Genomic DNA, 18,532 nt, shown 5'->3' with positions numbered 1-18,532 from the left:
AAGATGCTTACTCTTTGGAAGGAAAAGTTATGACCAACCTAGACAGCATATTAAAAAGCAGGGACATTACTTTGCCAACAAAGGTCCGTCTAGTCAAGGCTATGGTTTTTCCAGTGGTCATGTATGGATGTGAGAGTTGGACTGTGAAGAAAGCTGAGCACCGAAGAATTGATGCTTTTGAACTGTGGTGTTGGAGAAGACTCTTGAGAGTCCCTTGGACTGCAAGGAGATCCAACCAGTCCATCCTAAAGGAGATCAGTCCTGGGTGTTCATTGGAAGGAATGATGCTGAAGCTGAAACTCCAATAGTTTGGCCACCTCATGCAAAGAGTTGACTCATTGGAAAAGACCCTGATGCTGGGAGGGATTGGGGGCAGGAGGAGAAGGGGACGACAGAGGATAAGATGGCTGGATGGCATCCCTGACTCGATGTACATGAGTTTGAGTAGACTCCAGGAAGTTGGTGATGGACAGGGAGGCCTGGCGTGCTGAGGTTCATGGGGTCGCAAAGAGTTGGATGCAACTCAGCGACTGAACTGAACTGAATGAACATAAGTTACCTAGTAGAACATGATCATTAAAAAATGTAAAACTGTATGATATTTAAATATGTAAAACAGATGACCTATTTTTGAAGTACATAAAAAGTTTATACTCTGCAAAAAATTATACCTAATATATATTAAGTCTGTTATACACAAATTTAGACTTGGAAATATGCCAAAATTTGGCATGTTTGGAATGGATATGGAAATGGAATGGAAAAACTTGCCATTAAAAATATTCCCTTTCCAGTAGTCAACACGACTTAAAACTTAAACATATGTAGTAAAGATCTAAATATTAATTACCATGAAAGACAAAGATATGATTCTGAAAACTCTGAGTGTAGCTCACAATATTCCCACAGGACAGTAGGCTAAAAATCTTCAAGTTTTATTAGTTTTTATGAGTTTCATCAAAAATATATATATATAAGGGCTATAATTTTAGCAATCAGCCAGCTAAATAAAGGTTACAACTAAGTTCAGCTCTTTCTCTCCCAGATACTAAATTAGAGAAACTGGATAGGCAGTATGAAAAGAAGTTTAGTTTGTTATCATAACTATGTAAAAAGAGCAATGTGCTGCCTAATATTAGAACTGTTGATCATCCCAATGAAGAAGAGCATCCTAGTGTTTTGCTGAAGACTGAAAAATCGTCTCGGTGAAGTCGTGTTTTTGTTTCAAACTCATTCAAGGTAGAGCTCACAAAACTAAACCCCATACAAGCACTGGCCATTCTATAGGACACCAAGATATTATGGCTATCCTTGCAGAATATATAAGGGCCACTACAGAGTAAAAGTCAAGGGAGAAGACCCTGAACTGGTACAGCAATGAATAAAGAGAGGAGGACTGGAAAACAGCTCCCCTGACCTAAGTGACCACAGAAGAACTCAAGACAGGGACACGCAGACGACGACACCGGGAAGGGAAACAGAAGCTGGTGCAAGGCTGACAGATCCCTAGTCTGCGGTGTGAGTCTCAATCCTGTACCCAACCACACGGCGGTCTGAGGCTGCCATCAGCCTTCTGCTTCTGTCAGGTCTGATTCTTGGCGAGTCAGTGAACAAAAATGGGAAAAGCAGGGAAAAGATGAACAAGACAGAGCAGAATGAAGTCATTCCACTGGACTCTGACATAGATCCTTGCTTATATGCGGTGGCTTCTAACCTTGAAGGGAGATGTACAGGGTTCAAAGAGTCCTATGGTTCCTCAGAAAACAGGGTGCGCTGTACACAAGTACTGAGAAGGCAAGGACGACACAGTACAGAAGGAAGCCTTCAGTCTAAGAAATTTTAAAGGGTACATCTTCAACCATCAAAGATCCTCACAGCATGATATGAAGTGTAATGTTTATTTAAAGATAGTAAGAACAGATTCATATTCTTAAACTCTGTAACATATATCTTTTACAATAACAAGCTATAAACTCATGACATGCCTTCTGAGACATACATAAGTGAAAATGTTTATTTTTATTTTCAGTGTTCTATTTATATTAGTATATACAAATTTAAAATTATTTATCCATACAAAAATGGTAGCTGCTGCTGCTGCTAAGTCACTTCAGTCGTGTCCGACTCTATGCGACCCCATAGACAGCAGCCCACCAGGCTCCCCTGTTCCTGGGATTCTCCAGGCAAGAACACTGGAGTGGGTTGCCATTTCCTCCTTCAATTCATGAAAGTGAAAAAATAAAGTGAAGTCACTTAGTCGTGTCCGACTCCTAGCAACCCCATGGACTGCACCCTACGAGGCTCTTCCGTCCATGGGATTTTCCAGGCAAGAGTACTGGAGTGGGGTGCCACTGCCTTCTCCTATGGCAGCTGTTAAACTACTACAAAATATACTGGTTTACTTAACTCTCATGGCTTTCATGGAGAAGGAAATGGCAACCCACTCCAGTATTCTTGCCCAGAAAATTTGATGGACAGTGGGCTACAGTCCATGGGGTTGCAAGGGGTTGGACAGGACTGCGTGACTGAGCACACACAGCTTTCAAAACATGAAACATTTTTAAGGGTTGAACTGAACTTTGATATTTCTAGAATTATAAAATACAATATTCACATGAAAGCACTTTTGTGTTGACTCTCTTATTCATAGTGGAAAACTCAACCAAAGCGATTTTCAAAACTCCTATAAAAGTTTAATAAAACAGATTTAAAGTGACAATGATACTAATTATGCCTAATGCTAAGTAAAGCATTTTATGTTTATAGCTTACTAAATTGATATGAAGAATAAGAACCATAATCTGATGTCCCAAATTAAATAAGTTCCAAGAAGGATCATACTATATCTTATTGTAATATAGGACAGCACATAGTAATATAAAGAATTAGTCTCGTTGTTTTTCAGTCAAAGTTGTGTCCAGTGTTTTGTGATCCCATGAACTGTAGCACACCAGGCTTCCCTGTCCTTCACTATCTCCCCGAGTTTGCTGAAACTCATGTCCATTGAGTCAGTTTTGCCATCCAACCATCTCCTCCACTGTCACCCTCTTCTCCTCTTGCCCTCAATCTATTCAGTATCCAAGTCTTTTCCAGTGAGTCAGCTCTCGGCATCAGGTGGGGAAAGTATTAGACTTTCAGACACAAAGTCAGTTCTTCCAAGAGTCAAGGGTGATTTCTTCCATGACTGAAAGGTCTGATCTCCTTGCAGTCCAAGGGACTCTCAAGAGTCTTCTCCAGCACCACAGTTTGAAAGCATAAATTCTTCGATGCTCAGTCTTCTTTACTGTCCAATACTCTCATTTGTACATGAATACTGGAAAAACCATAGATATGACTACAAGGACCTTTGTCAGCAAAGTGATGTCGCCCCCATTTTAATATGCTATGTTTGCTGAAATCAGACTGGTTATATTCTTTGCAGTCAAAGAAGGAGAAGCTCTATACAGTCAGCAAAAACAAGACTGGGAGCCGACTGTGGCTCAGATCATGAACTCCTGACTGACAAATTCAGAATTAAATTGAAGAAAGTAGGGAAAACCATTAGACCATTCAGGTATGACCTAAATCAAATCCCTTATGATTATACAGTGGAAGTGACAAATAGATTCAAGGGATTAGTTAGATTTGATAGACAAAGTGCCTGATGAACTATGGACAGAGGTTCGTGACCCTGTACAGGAGACAGGGATCAGGACCATCCCCAAGGAAAAGAAATGCAAAAAGGCAAAATGGTAGTCTGAGGAAGCCTTACAAATAGCTGAGAAAAGAAGAGAAGTGAAAGGCAGAGGAGAAAAGGAAAGATATACCCATTTGAATGCAGAGTTCCACACAACAACGGTAAGAAAGCCTTCCTCAGTGATCCATGCAAAAAAATAAAGGAAAACAACAGACTGGAAAACACTAGGGATCTCTTCAAGAAAATTAGAGATACCGAGGGAACATTTCATGCAAAGATGGGCTCGATAAAGGACAGAAATGGTATGGACCTAACAGAAGCAGAAGATATGAAGAAGAAGTGGCAAGACTACACAGAAGAACTGTACAAAAAAGATCTTCATGACACAGATAATAACAATGGTGTGATCAATCACTCACCTAGAGCCAGATATCCTGGACTGCGAAGTCAAGTGGGCCTTAGGAAGCATCACTATGAACAAAGCTATGGAGGTGATGGAATTCCAGTTGAGATATTTCAAATCCTAAAAGATGATGCTGTGAAAGTGCTGCACTCAATACACCATCAAATTTGGACAATTCAGCAGTGGCCACAGGACTGGAAAAGGTCAGTTTTCACTCCCATTCCCAAGAAAGGCAATGTTCAAATCCCCAAAGAATGTTCAAATTACCACAAATTGCACTCATCTCACACCTAGGACAGTAATGCTCAAAATTCTCCAAGCCAGGCTTCAACAATACATGAACCATGAACTTCCAAATGTTCAAGCTGGATTTAGAAAAGGCAGAGGAACCAGAGATCAAATTGCCAGCATTCACTGAATCACCAAAAAAGCAAGAGAGTTCCAGAAAAACATCTGCTTTATTGATTATGCCAAAGCCTTTGACTGTGTGAATCACCACAAGCTGTGGAAAATTCTTAAAGAGATGGGAATGCCAGACCACCTTACCTGTCTCCTGAGAAACCTATATGCAGGTCAGGAAGCAACAGTTACAATTGGACATGGAACAACAGAATGGTTCCAAATAGGAAAAGGAGTACGTCAAGGCTGTATATTGTCACCCTGCTTATTTAACTTATATGCAGAGTACATCATGAGAAATGCTGGGCTGGATGAAGAACAAGCTGGAATCAAGATTGCTATGAGAAATATCAATAACCTCAGATATGCAGATGACACCACCCTTATGGCAGAAAGCGAAGAAGAACTAAAGAGCCTCTTGATGAAAGTGAAAGAGGAGAGTGAAAACGTGGCTTAAAGGTCAACATTCAGAAAATTAAGATCATGGAATCCACTTCCATCACTTCATGGCAAATCAATGGGAAATGGTGGAAACAGTGACAGACTTTATTTTGGGGGGCTCCAAAGTCACTGTAGATGGTGACTGCAGCCATGAAATTAAAAGACACTTGCTCCTTGGAAGAAACGCTATGACCAACCCAGACAGCATATTAAAAAACAGAGACATTACTTTGCCAATTGTCCAGTCAATGCTATGGTTTTTCCAGTGGTCATGTATGCATGTGAGAGTTGGACTATGAAGAAAGCTAAACGCTGAAGAATTGATGCTTTTGAACTGTGGTGTTGGAGAAGACCCTTGAGAGTCCCTTGGACTGCAAGGAGATCCAACCAGTCAATCCTAAATGAAATCACTCCTAAATATTAATTGGAAAGACTGATGCACAAGCTGAAACTCCAATACTTTGGCCCCATGATACAAAGAACTGACTCACTGGAAAAGACCCTGATGTTGGCAAAGATTGAGGGCAGGAGGAGAAGTGGACAACAGAGGATGAGATTGTGGGATGGCATCACCGACTCAATGGTCCTGAGTTTGAACAAATTTTTGTGATAGACAGGGAAGCCTGGTATGCTGCAGTCCATGGGGTTGCAAAGAGTCGTATATGACTGAGTGACTGAACTCAGGTTTGTCATAGCTTTTCTTCCAAGGAGCAAGCATCTTTCAATTTCATGGCTGCAGTCACCGTCTGGAGTGATTTTGGAGCCTAAGAATATAAAATCTATCACTGTTTCCACTTTTTTCCAATCTATTTGCCATGAAGTAATAGGACTGGATGCTATGATCTTAGTTTTTTGAATGTTGAGTCTAGACTATAATGTAAATGTGGCATATTCATAGATCACTATCTGCTGTTTAGGGGAAATACTACCACCAAACTCTATTAGACATTAGACATACCCGACTATAAAAACGGGGCTTCCCTGGTGGCTCAGAGGTAAAGAATCTGCCTGCCAATGCAAGGGATGCAGTTTTGACCCCTGAGTTGGAAAGATTCCCTGCAGAAGGAAATGACAAACCACTTCAGTACTCTTGCCTTGGAAATGCCAGGACAGAGGAGCCTGGTGGGCTACAGTACATGGGGTTGCAAAAGTAGGACACAACTTAGTGACTAAAGAGCAACAACGATAAGAACAGACTCAAAAATGGAGTCTGTAGAAGCTGCTTGTGGATTCAGCAAGGGTAAGTCAAAGGATCTATGCTGTGATGGACAAAGAGCTACACTGAGCTACCAAGTTATTAACATTCTGCAGAGACAACTTGGAGACTGTATTCCACCACTAGGTGGGATTTAAATCTATCTATAGAGATATTCCCTGGGGAAAAAGTTCTTATATTATGAAGAATATAATTGGAAAAGAGGACATTTTTCAGAATTATGTCCCATAACCAACTTTGCTGAAATATTCTACTTGGCAGAATCTTAAATTTGGTAAGATATCTTAATTTTAAACTTTCTAAAATCAGGGAAAGAAAACAAAGAATTATAGCACCAGGAGGATATTTAGAAAATGTCTATTCAGCTGGATTTTACACTTTTTGTCTCAGACTAGGTTCTGCTTCAGAAGCTTTAAGGGTGATAGGGGAAAAGAGACATGTAAAAGAAGCAGTATCTGGATTGGATTCTGCGCTAAACTTTTAGAAAGTAGCTTCAGTGCTTGCTCCAGTAGCACTTATGCTAAATTTGGAATGATAGAGAAGACAAGCATGGTCCTCAAATATGAATTACATGTCAATTCCTGAGGTACTCTCTATTTTTAAACAACCTGATTGAGATAACCTCTTGGAAACTGAAAAAACAAAGAAGCTTCATGGCACTTAGGGAATTGGAGAACAGCGGTCAGCTCCATGTCACACTTAATGAGAGGCCCCGTGCTCCACAGAGGGTTAGTGACAGACTGTGACACCCACAGTCCTCACTCTGTCCACTGCTTGTCCCATATTTTCTCCGTAAAGATCCAATCACTTAACATGCAGGGTATAACCCTAGACATCACAATAATTTAACTATCTTATATGTTACAGGTCAAATCCACAGCCTAAATTGTTGAAGATATTGCACTGAATATCGTATGAATTTTAAGATCTGTCAAGTTATTTTGGAATATATATATACACAAACAAAGAGACAAAATTCAATTTATAAACTATAATGTAAAATTTTACTTCCACTGGTACCATCTCCTCTTCTTTAGTATTAAATGATTAAGAAACAGTATCATATGCTCATAGATATTCTGAAAAAAATCATATGTGAAATCAGGAAATAATCATTTGTATCTTTGTTATAGTAATACATAAAATAAAATTTTGGACTCTCCCATGATATGAACAAAAATCTAAATTCTATTTTAACTCTATTCTGTCATAAATTTGATTAACAAGTGCCAATGCTGTTAGGGTTAATAGCTGCCATTTTTTTCAGGTTAACTTTCGTATGAAAATAGTAACTTAGTAAACTGTTTTATGTTTATTACAAAATGTATTCAATTTATCTTCTCCTAATACAGCTGACCACTGAACCACAGAGGGGTCTGGGGGTTAGACCCACTGCACCGCCACTCCCACTCCTCCTCACTGGCCCTTCTAGTGGAAAAGTTGTGTAACTTTACAGTGGACCCCTCCACATCTGCAAATTCAACCAATCCCTGGCTGTACGGTACTGGAGTACGTATTGACTGAAAAACGCTGTAAGTAGACCAGTACAGCTCAAACCTGTGCTGTTCAAGCGTCAACTGCATAATCATTTGTTTCTGCTGACAACACTCTGACATTTTTGTACATTATTTTAAGCTCTTCAAAATAACAGAGGTCTTGCCTTTGTTTTTCCAGACTTAAATATAATACACATACATTTCAGGCTAAACGTCACTGTAGAGTTTATTATAAATATACAAAAATATTGTGGTTTCCTCAAATGTGTAATATTTCCTGAGCAACAGCAACTGGTGAAGCATGAAACCAGTATGAGGTGTTGTGACGAGGGGCTCAGACACTACCCCACGTTGGAGAAATATTTCTACTTATTCCGAATAACAATAAACAACTCAAAATATTCTTTTGCAAGAGTTGGCTTTTCTGTATATCAGTCTTGCTTTTTAGAGTACACTGTGTGCCCAGTCGCCCAGTTGTGTCTGACTCTGTGACCCCATGGACTGTAGCGTGCCAGGCTCCTCTGTCCATGGGGATTCTCCCCACAAGAATACTGGAGTGGATTGCCATGCACTCCTCCAGGGGATCTTCCTGACCCAGGAATCGAATTGAGGTCTCCTGCATTGCAGGCGGATTCTTTACCAGCTAAGCTGCCAGGGAAGACCCTTAGAGTACATTAGTATAAAATTAATGACAAAGCTCTGTCTTCACAATATATAAAGCAATTAAAATTTTTCCTGGCAGACACTATGACTAAAGATCTTACACTATGATGAACATTAGTTTTTATTTTACTGACCTTCCTATGCTCCTGTAGGCTTGATGCTGAAGAACACTTTTTATTGCACACTGAACATATGAGTTTTTTCTTAGGATCCCCTAAAGAAAAACACAAATGAAATAAAATAAAATATCATCATGATTTACATGAAACTATTAACAGGAGCATTAGATAAATGTTTCTAGGTGACATATAATTTCTAAAAGGGTATTTCATCTTCTTCACTTGTAACTCCAAAATTGTCAGTTTTGTAAATATATCCATTAAATTCAGATAAAGAATAGGCTATATTTTGAAACTTTTCTTTCAAAATCTGAGTACTGTTTAGCTTGGTATACTACTTTCTACATATACAACACGGGCTTTTCACCTCTGCATGTACTAATTTAGTATAAAAAGAGTAAAGCACACTTCCATGAAAAATTAAAATTAATCAAATGTGTACATAAAACATTGTATTTATTCACTTACAAGCTGATTTTGCCACTTGCTTTATATTTTAACAGAATATTTTATTTAATCAGCTGGGTTTTTAAAAATGGAATTCATAGGTTATTCTTTTCAGTACTACAAGCTTGCAAGATCATTGAGTATATATTAACCATCTTAATGTTAAAAACCAGAATAAAGTAAGATCAAGAATAGTAAAACATTACGTGACATTCATAATATTACATAAATCCTACAAAGTTCAATTTTTGTCTTCTTCATAGTGATTATAATTACAGTAGGTCATTTCAAACTTCATAGTGGCTATGGAAAACAAAAGAATGAATAAAACAAGATTTTCAAATACAACGTAATAACAATATCATATATATAACCACAGGATATTTTTTCAACTTTTAATTGATTTCAAAGAATCAATAAAGTAAACAATTAATAAAATGAACTATCATGCATCCATCACTTGGCTCCCAAATGACTAACCCATGCCTATTCCTGTCACAACCTCAACCCTATGCAGTCCTCTCCTTCTCTCTTTTTTTGCAAGAAATCTAAAATCAGTAGAAAACAAGGTCACAAAATTATTTTTTAAAAGATTGTGTTTATGAGAGAGGAATACCTTCAGAAAAAGTAACATATTAATTATTGTCTTATCATTCAAGATACTTATTTCATATAATGCACTCTTCTTAGCATGCTAAATAGTACAGCCAAGAAAAATTTCTTGATGATTGACAAGTAATATGGCCAATAAAGGAGAAAATTCTCCTGAGCAAAATGAGTATCTTACAGCATGCATTTGGTCACCAATTCTTTATACATATCTATTAAAACATGAAGGGCCACTGAGAAAGAATATACCCTCTTTTCCAACTTGCATAAAAGATGATGCATTATATTGCTGCACTCAATATGTCATCAAATTTGGAAAACTTAGCAGTGGACATGTGACTAAAACTAACTAAGAGGTTAGTTTTCATTACAATCTCAAAGAAAGACAATATCAAAGAATGTTCAAACTACTGCACAATAGCACTCATTTCAAATGCTAGAAAGGTAATGCTCAAAATCCTTCAAGCTAGGCTTCAAAAGTATGTGAACCAAGAACTTCCAGATGCACAAGCTAGATTTAGAAAAGGCAGAGGAAGCAGAGATCAAATTGTAAACGTCCACTGGATCATAGAAAAAGCCAAAGAATTCTAGAAAATCATCCAAGTCTGTCTCACTGACTACGCTGAAGCCTTTGACTTTGTGGATCACAACAAACTATGGAAAACTCTCAAAGAAATCGGAATACCAGACCACCTGACCTGTCTCCTGAGAAACCTGTATGCAGGTCAGGAGGCAACAGTTAGAACCGGACATGGAACAATTGACTGGTTCCAAATTGGGAAAGGAGTACGTCAAGGCTGTATATTGTCACCCTGCTTATGTAACTTACATGCAGAGTAAATCATGCAAAATGCTGGGCTGGATGAAGCACAAGCTGGAATCAAGACTGCTAGAAGAAGTATCAATAAGTTCAGATATGCAGATGATACCACCCTTATGGCAGAAAGCTAAGAGGAACTAAAGAGCCTCTTGATGAAGGTGAAGGAAGAGACTGAAAAAGTTGGCTTAAAACTCAACACTCAAAAAACCAAGATCATGGCATCTGGTCCCATCACTTCATGGCAAATAGAAGGGGAAAAATGGAAACAGTGACAGCTTTTATATTCTTGGGCTCCAAAATCACTACAGACAGTAATTGCAGCCATGAAATTAAAAGACACTTGATTCTTGTAAGAAAAGCTATGACAAACCGAGACAGCGTATTAAAAAGCAGAGACATCATTTTGCCAACAAAGGTCCATATAGTGACAGCTATGGTTTTTTCAATAGTCATGTATGGATGTGAGTGTTGGCCCATAAAGAAGGCTGACTGCCAAAGAATTGATGCTTTCGAACTGTGGTGTTGGATTAGATTCTTGAGAGTCCCTTGGACTGCAAGGAGATCAAACCAATCCATCCTAAAGGAAATCAACCCTGACTATTCATTGGAAGGACTGATGTTGAAGCTGAAGCTCTAATACTTTGGCCACCTGATGCCAAGATCTGACTCACTGGAAAAGACCCTGATGCTGGGAAAGATTGAAGGCCGGAGGAGAAGGAGACGACAGAGGATGAGATGGTTGAATAGCATCACCGACTCATTAGACATGAGTTCAAGCAAACTCCTGGTGATGGTGGAGAGCAGGGGAGCCTGGCCTGCTGCAGTCCATGGGGTTGCAAAGAGTCTCAGACATAACTGAGCATCTGAACAACACAACAACCTTACTTTAATCCACAGTCCTCTGTTGTCCCCGCTTATCCCTTAAACCAGCTACTTTTTGAGTTTAGACCTTTTTTCTTTCCCACCAGTTAGGTCAGGCTTGAGGGAGAGAAGAGAGAGAGAAGTGAGATTTCCATAATCACCCACTCCACCTTTCCCAATACTTCTGCCACTGCTCTACCAGCTGGAGTCAGAGACAATATACCATCCCTCCTCTTCAACCTTTTCTCTCCTCTAGAATCCTAGTCCTCAGAAGAAATATGGGGAAAGTTTATGACTGTTTGCCTGAGAATGTAGGTAAATGTTATCTCCTGTAAAATCAAAATCTCTTGTCAGCAACCACAGAATCAAATCAAAAGAGAAAGAATGGTTAAGATGGTTAAGGTGGGTTTAAGGGGATCAACCCCCTCACTGCTTCCTCTTGAGTAAATGGAAAGGACACCACCCTACAAGTTTCCCCAGGGTCAAGGACAAGAGCAACTACAAAGCTACAACCAGACTTTATGCCATTTTAGTTTATTATATTCAGGTAAGTCTGATATTTGACTTTCCGATTCAGCTTTCAAAAACAGTCAGGAACACATTACTACCTAATGTGGGAGATGCATGAAAAATTAATACAACCATACTGAATACACAGCTACTTAAGTACTGTGAGTTTCAGCACAATGTAGGTTAAGTGTGCCTCCAGGAGCTGGTCTGAGAACCAACCCACCATATGTTATAGGTGCTATGGAAAAATGTGATTCATATTTAAAAATTCATCTTCTCTCTTCTCAATATCTTCAATTCATATCACCTAACAAGGAACATATGTTCTTGTCAGTGGTAAAGCTGCAAGACCTTCTCTTTCCTTGAATACCTTTGTCTTTCTAGAGTAAAGGGTTCTACAACCATATGTACAAACACTGCGTTTTTTTCATTATTCTGAATATGGAATATTCTTTCCCCAAATGGCCATGTAGTTCACAGACAAAAGAGAAGAAGCAAGAGAGAGGCTATGAATGAGAGGCAGACTGTGTACCAATTCCAGCAAAAAATATGCATGTGGCCTTTGGCTGAAATACAGTAAGTTTCATATTTTATAGAATCCACAACATAGAAAAACAAAAAACTTCCCTTTATAAATTCACTCCTACAAAATCACCATGAGTTTTCAGAATCAGCATATTTTAATATCCAAGACCAACTACAAGAAGTCTTAGAGAAATTATGCTTATAGCACAGTCTGAAGACCACATGCCCAATAACAAGAATGTAAGTTTCCAGAGTTTTACTGTGCATCTGGTTTTTTACTTAGTTCAGCAAAGTTAACTTTAAAAATGACATAAAAGATTTGTTATAATACATTGCAGACAAAGATGGGGGAAATTAAGAACAGCATTTTAAACCATAACAGCTATTAAAAAGCAAAAACTATGAAGAGACAGGTCTATCAAAAAGTCATGACTGCCTTTTGCAGACATAGAAAGGGCCCAAGTATAAAGAAATCAGAAAAATGCCACCTTTTCTACATCAGTCATGTATCATTCAAAAGGAGAGAGAGGTCAGGACACTGTGAAGTCTAAGTGCTGTACCTCGTTCTGAAGCTGTATTTCACAAGGCCGTACCTCCTGCCACCCTGAGCTTTCATACATGGCTGGTACTGAGAGTCAGCCCAAAGCGGTGATGTGAAGTTGGACCCAGCAGTCATGCTCATACGAGCTTTCCCAACTAGCATTAAAGGAGACACTTTTGGGACACTGAATAAATATAGGAAACAGAAGCTGAGTTCCAACTATTCTTTTCCCCTGCACGTGAGAATAAACAGGATAGAAGAAAAGAAATAATACTTTCCTCCTATCCAAAAAGACATTTCCACCCTTAAGCCAACAGCAATAGTAATCACCTGAGAAAAATATCAGTACAGAAAGATATGAGAAGTGCCGTGAACCTCAGTCTCCTTTAAGGAAAAGACACTGAAGGAAACAGATCATTAACTCTGGAAATATTAACCTGTTCAATTTAGTGCAACAGATTCAACCCCTAAACCAAAATGCATTTACTGTGCGCTAGGCAGATGAAATCTAAATAACAAAGCTGCTAACTGTTTAGCTATTGTTTAGCTAGCCATTTGAAAAAATTCAAATTGTATCTGCTTTATAAATCCCAATATATTCAATTTGCAGGTCAAAAAGTAGCCAGTATATCTTCCCCAATATAGCAGAAATGTAAGAGTTTTTTAAAAATGAATTTTACTGTGAAAATATTAAGGCAGACGAGCCATCAGTTAGTAGTTTTTAAATATATCTACCATGAGAGAAATTTCACATGCTGAAGCATTAAAATTACTACTTAAAGTATTAATTCTTAATACATCTGGCTACCAAGCACAAACAGATCCTAGCTTAGGTTTCCAGTTATGATTAATTCAGAAATGGGAAAAATGATGACTATCACTGAAATCAACTTAAAAAGAAATAATATTCAGTGAAAGAAAAATTCCACTTCCAGAGCTCTACATCTGTGTGAAATACAATGGAAAAGAAAGCTCTGTCCTTGCGAGTGAGAATTAAGAACAGACCATAGCAGCCTGGGGAGAGGAGGCCCCTTTAAACACAGCCCTCTGATGACTCCTTACCGGTGTGGACGTTCTCCTGGTGTCTCCTCAGGGCTTCCTTGCTCTTCAGCCTCTTCCCACAGCTGTCTGCCTTACACACAAACCTGGCATCTCCCTGGCACGTCTCCTGGTGCTGTTCAAAACTGCAAGACAAGCAGGACAGGGGAACAGGGAGAGGAAACGGTGAGGACACCTACTCATTTCTAGCATCCTGGCTGGCTTTTGTAATGCATGCTCCCCAGCAGAGCTCCAGGGTCATTGTAAGCATTACCTAGGCAGGGAGGAAGGAAAGCACTGAAATTCTGTAGCCATATGATACTAAACCACTAAGAAGCATGAAAGCATGCATGCCAATAATGACCCACAATCGTGTAACAGCCATCTGATAACTCAGACACAAAACCTCGATGCTGAACTGAAGGAAGTATTGCAAACAGAGCACTGAAAACTTCGTGAAGAATCCTTCAGACTGCTTTTCGCTGAGCACTGAAGAACACTGAGGGGAAATAGAAAAAAACAAACAAAAAAAAAACTGGAAGTCTAGGACAAAAGCTTATGAAAATACCTCTACTTTGAATAGAGTCACATTCATGATCTCTTCTTTTTATTCTGTCTTTTTGCCCTTTAAACTTTTTAGTAGCACCTAGCAGTAAGACTCAGCTCAGCTAAAGTATGCTTAAGGTAGTATATATAACATAAATTCAATAAAAACTGACTAGAATGCAGTTTCAAAATATATTCATTAAAAAGTATACAGCTTTTGCTTGTTTAAAAGTGTATAAGAGAATTTCTAAATGTATAATATAAAAGTTAATATTTTTCAAGTTTTGAACAGAAATTTTTAATCTCAAATATCATAAGCAAAAGTGGGTAAATATATGAAAATTATTTTAATATGAACTACAGCATGTTTCAAAATTTTACTTGAATGAATAAAAAATGAAACATTAAGCCTATGTTAAAGAGTTCTTGCTCATATGCAAGGTGACATTCTGTTAAAAATAAAAGTTTATAAATACATGTATACACTTTCTCATTTTTAGTAACTCATGATACTGTAAAATACTTAAATAAAAGGATAAATTTATACACTGTTAATATAAACAGTTAAAATAATAAAGGGCACTGAGCAATGGGTGGGACCATTTAATTTACTTCATCGTTAGATCCTATACATATTCATCTTCAAAGTGATTTCTCCAACATTGCTATGAAATAAACACTGCTTCCCAAAATGTCCCTGTATTCTTTATACTCCAAACTCTCTCCATTTCGTTAACTTTTTTTTTACCTGATTTCAGAGGAGTATCACATGCAGATCACTGAAACTCGACCTGCCCCCTCAAAGCACTAGCTAAATTATGCATATCAGATTTCAGGTTAGTACACCAATGAGCTTAATATTTAATGGCAAGTTATTAAAATCCATAAACAGAATGTTTGGAAAATCGATGTAAGAAAAGTTAACGACAATGACAATAAAGAATGCTTAATTTCTATACACACACCATCACACAGGCACACAGGTTAGAAACTAACTAGAAGACAAACCAAATAAAAGAGTTAAAACGTCAGCTTATAACTTCAGAGATTATCTTTAATGTACGCACTGTCTTTGCAAAGCCTGCTTAACTGGGAATTTCTTCCCACAGCTCTTGCACTTATATTCTTTCTCCTCTGTGGGTTTCTGGTGCAATGTCTGAAGATGCTCGGCAAGAATTTCCTCACTGGTAAAACTCGATTCACAGTAGGGACAGGCATAGTCCTCTTTACAGCCAAAGCGATCTGCATATTTACAAGCAAGCAGAATTATGAGACAAAAATGAAGAGCCAAGAACTGCTCAGTTTCGCCCTCATTTTAAAATCAAAATTAACTGTGCTAATGGTACCAGCTTAGTAAAATTTTATTATCTCTGTAAGTATGAACAGGCTGCCCATGAAAAATAACAGAAAGTGTTATGAGAACATTTTTTTAAAACCATTGTGTTTCACCAATTCAAAATCAACTTTTAATTTACCCTGTAACATTAACCTTTCACATCAAAGAGATATTACAAACGTTGAACTGGAAAGCCAAAGTCTTCCCTGAAACAGGTCATCTTGAGTTCACTTTTAGCTGCAAGAAGAGAGAAACCCAACCAAGGCGAACTATGCTGAATTACCAAGGGGACTCTCACATATATGTGAAAAAAGACCAGGGTCATAGAAACAGCACCCGTTGCAGCACGCGGAGTGAGGCTCCACTGTCTCTCAGGCCGACAGTCCCACGCGGACTGCCATGGCTATACCCACATTTCAAAGTGTGCTAGTTAACTTACATATGTTTCTTGATTTATCAAATACAATTAGATTTAGATAAAATGCAGAAAATATGAAGGAATAAAAATCACCAATAACCCCATAACGAACAGACAACTATTGTAATCTCTTTCCATGACTCACTTATCTTTTGTGAATTTGTATTGTATAGAGTCTAACAATAGCTACCTTTACGATCATACTTTTTATGTAGTTTCATACATAGCTATGTTTTCCACTTAGTATTTTCTTAAGTCAATTTTTTTTAAACTTTAAGGTACCATAATTTACTTATTTAACCAAACTCTCCACTGATTGACATTTGAGTGGATTCTTTGTTTCTTTTGCTGTTTGTTTTTGCATCTATTTTGGGGGGTTCTTTTGTTTGGGGGATTTTATGTTTGCTTTTATAAACAAAATTAAATTCTAAAGATCTATTTAAGTTTCCACTGATTCTTTTTTACAAAAGAAACTTATTTTATTATAGAAGTCATGGTGGTAAAAGTAGGAAGTTTATTTTTAAGGCAAAACAGTGGACACAGTAGTACCATACTCTTGGGGCAATGTTGAAAATACATACAAAAATAAAGAAAACACAAAATTATACAGAAATAATTCCCATCACCCCAAATCTGATATCCCAACAACATAATACATATTGGAAAGACAAAACTGATAGCCTGTCCTCATCTTCCTTTTAAATATTCCAGCCAAACTAAACAGAGGCATAATCTGGCAATACTCAGAACACTCATACTTTCTCAGTCAATGACATACAGTTAAAACAGAAAATTCACATAAAAGACATTAATACCACGGTGACTAAAGAAACCCATGTCATTTCTGAAGTGGCTTTGTTGAACAGAAGGAAAAATACTCTATAGAAAAGACCAGCCTATTACAAAATGTGAACACCTACACCACCCTTCACAACTCCCTCGTGACCGATCAGCAGCAAAACACAAATGAGAGAAACAAGCCCTGATGACAAGTGATATCCACTGGCAGAGGACAGGCAAGCGACATGCATCTCCTAGACTGCGGGGCTGACAGAAGCAAGTCCATCAGCAGTCACTGCGCATTTCCGGTGACCCTAGTAGTACAACCCCGCAATGCTATGGGTCTCCACAACCAGACGGAGGAACATTTCCAGATGCTCCAGATTCTCAAAGGATCTTAAACAAGAGCGAGGCCCAGGAAAACTCCCACAGGGCCCAACAGGACCTCTGCACTCGCCCTTCCCCATGTGCAGAAGAGAAAATAAAGCCTCAGACTTAGTGACCAGCCCGGTTACAACACGGGTGAATGACAAAGTCAGGGCTAGAGCACAAAAGTCCCCATTACTGGTCCCCTACCAGTGAGAGCAGGGAGCCGCCGAGGACCCTGGCAGCCTGCAGAACACATCCATCCCCCGCTCTAGCCCACCATTCCATCCCTGCTGGAAGAGAGGCTCACGGCTGGATATCCTCCGAGAATTCTGACAAAAACTAACTTTATTTTGAGAACACACTATTACAATGCCATTATAATTCAAGCACATTTCAAACTTTATTTCTCCTACAACTTGCATTCTCCTGGCCCACCAGTTAGAGTTAATACCTTTTCTGCTAGCTGTTGATTGTCCTTTAGAATTTTTACCTTCCTCTTCATTGATCATTGTCATAATTTGCTGTTCTTCTTCATCGGCCTCCATGTCACTGTCCAGGTAGCCAATCAGAAGCTCTGTATCTGTTTCTATATCTTCAATTGCCAAATAGAAAATGTTTTCTCCTTCCTAAGACAAAATTAAAAATATATGCTGTTGTAGGATCAATGTATCTCAATAAAAAAAATGCTAAATCATTTCTGACAGGAAGAAATCATTTTTAAATACACTGAGTCCCATGTGCTCATGTAAAGTTACTATTACTTTTTTAAATCTTTTTTTTTTTTAATCTGAACACTGAAAAAAGGAAACTGACAATACTTAGTCACCTGGCAAATAAAATACAAATATATATTAAAGATAGTGATGTTTAAACCTAACAAATGAAATAAGGACAATTATTTAAATTTCTAAAAATAAATTTTGCACCATTAATTGGCTTTATGCCTTAACACCTTGTGGAGGTCTCTAAATGCAGTAGAAAATAAATCTGTTAAGCAATGATGTCATTTCTGAACCCAAAAAGAGAGCAATGAGGTATCAATGATTTAATTATGATTATTATAAAATGCAAAACTAAAAGAAGGAAAAAACTGTCAAGTTATAACACAAACCAGAGAAACTGCAAATGAACCTGGAAAGAATTCCCAAAAAGAGAAGAAAGAGTAGGCGCCTTGGAGGTCCAAAGCATCGTGTGCCCAGGTAATCATGTGCCTAAATCCCACTAAACAACAGAAGAAAGAGGAAACAAGTTCTGCTATCAACGTATCACCATTTTTCAGAAAACTCAAGGAGACAGAAATCAGCCAGGGTTGCTAATGC

General features: G+C 38.2%; 1 protein-coding gene and 1 non-coding gene across 11 annotated transcripts in view; one reads left to right on the top strand and one right to left on the bottom strand.

The window, feature by feature from the left end:
- Positions 1–18,532, bottom strand: part of PRDM5 (PR/SET domain 5) — a 255,311-nt gene that overhangs the window by 126,303 nt on the left and 110,476 nt on the right. For 6 of the 10 annotated variants that reach the window (NM_001192907.2, XM_059887583.1, XM_059887586.1 and 3 more), the window contains 5 exons: positions 17,665–17,839; positions 15,378–15,552; positions 14,171–14,263; positions 13,789–13,910; positions 8,429–8,508 (listed from right to left, as the gene is read on the bottom strand). In NM_001192907.2, the coding sequence (NP_001179836.2) occupies positions 8,429–8,508; positions 13,789–13,910; positions 14,171–14,263; positions 15,378–15,552; positions 17,665–17,839 (645 nt within the window). The remainder of the gene's footprint in view (positions 1–8,428; positions 8,509–13,788; positions 13,911–14,170; positions 14,264–15,377; positions 15,553–17,664; positions 17,840–18,532) is intronic. The other 4 variants (XM_015471480.3, XM_005207569.5, XM_059887585.1 and 1 more) reach the window with 2 other exon arrangements.
- Positions 6,632–6,736, top strand: LOC112447177 (U6 spliceosomal RNA). Its single transcript, XR_003035285.1, has one exon. It is a non-coding gene; the product is annotated as a U6 spliceosomal RNA (small nuclear RNA).

This window comes from Bos taurus, chromosome 6 (genome assembly GCF_002263795.3).
Source record: "Bos taurus isolate L1 Dominette 01449 registration number 42190680 breed Hereford chromosome 6, ARS-UCD2.0, whole genome shotgun sequence".
NCBI lineage: Eukaryota > Metazoa > Chordata > Mammalia > Artiodactyla > Bovidae > Bos > Bos taurus.
The sequence above is the reverse complement of the archived record's forward strand: the minus strand, read 5'-3'. Positions and strand labels throughout refer to the sequence as shown.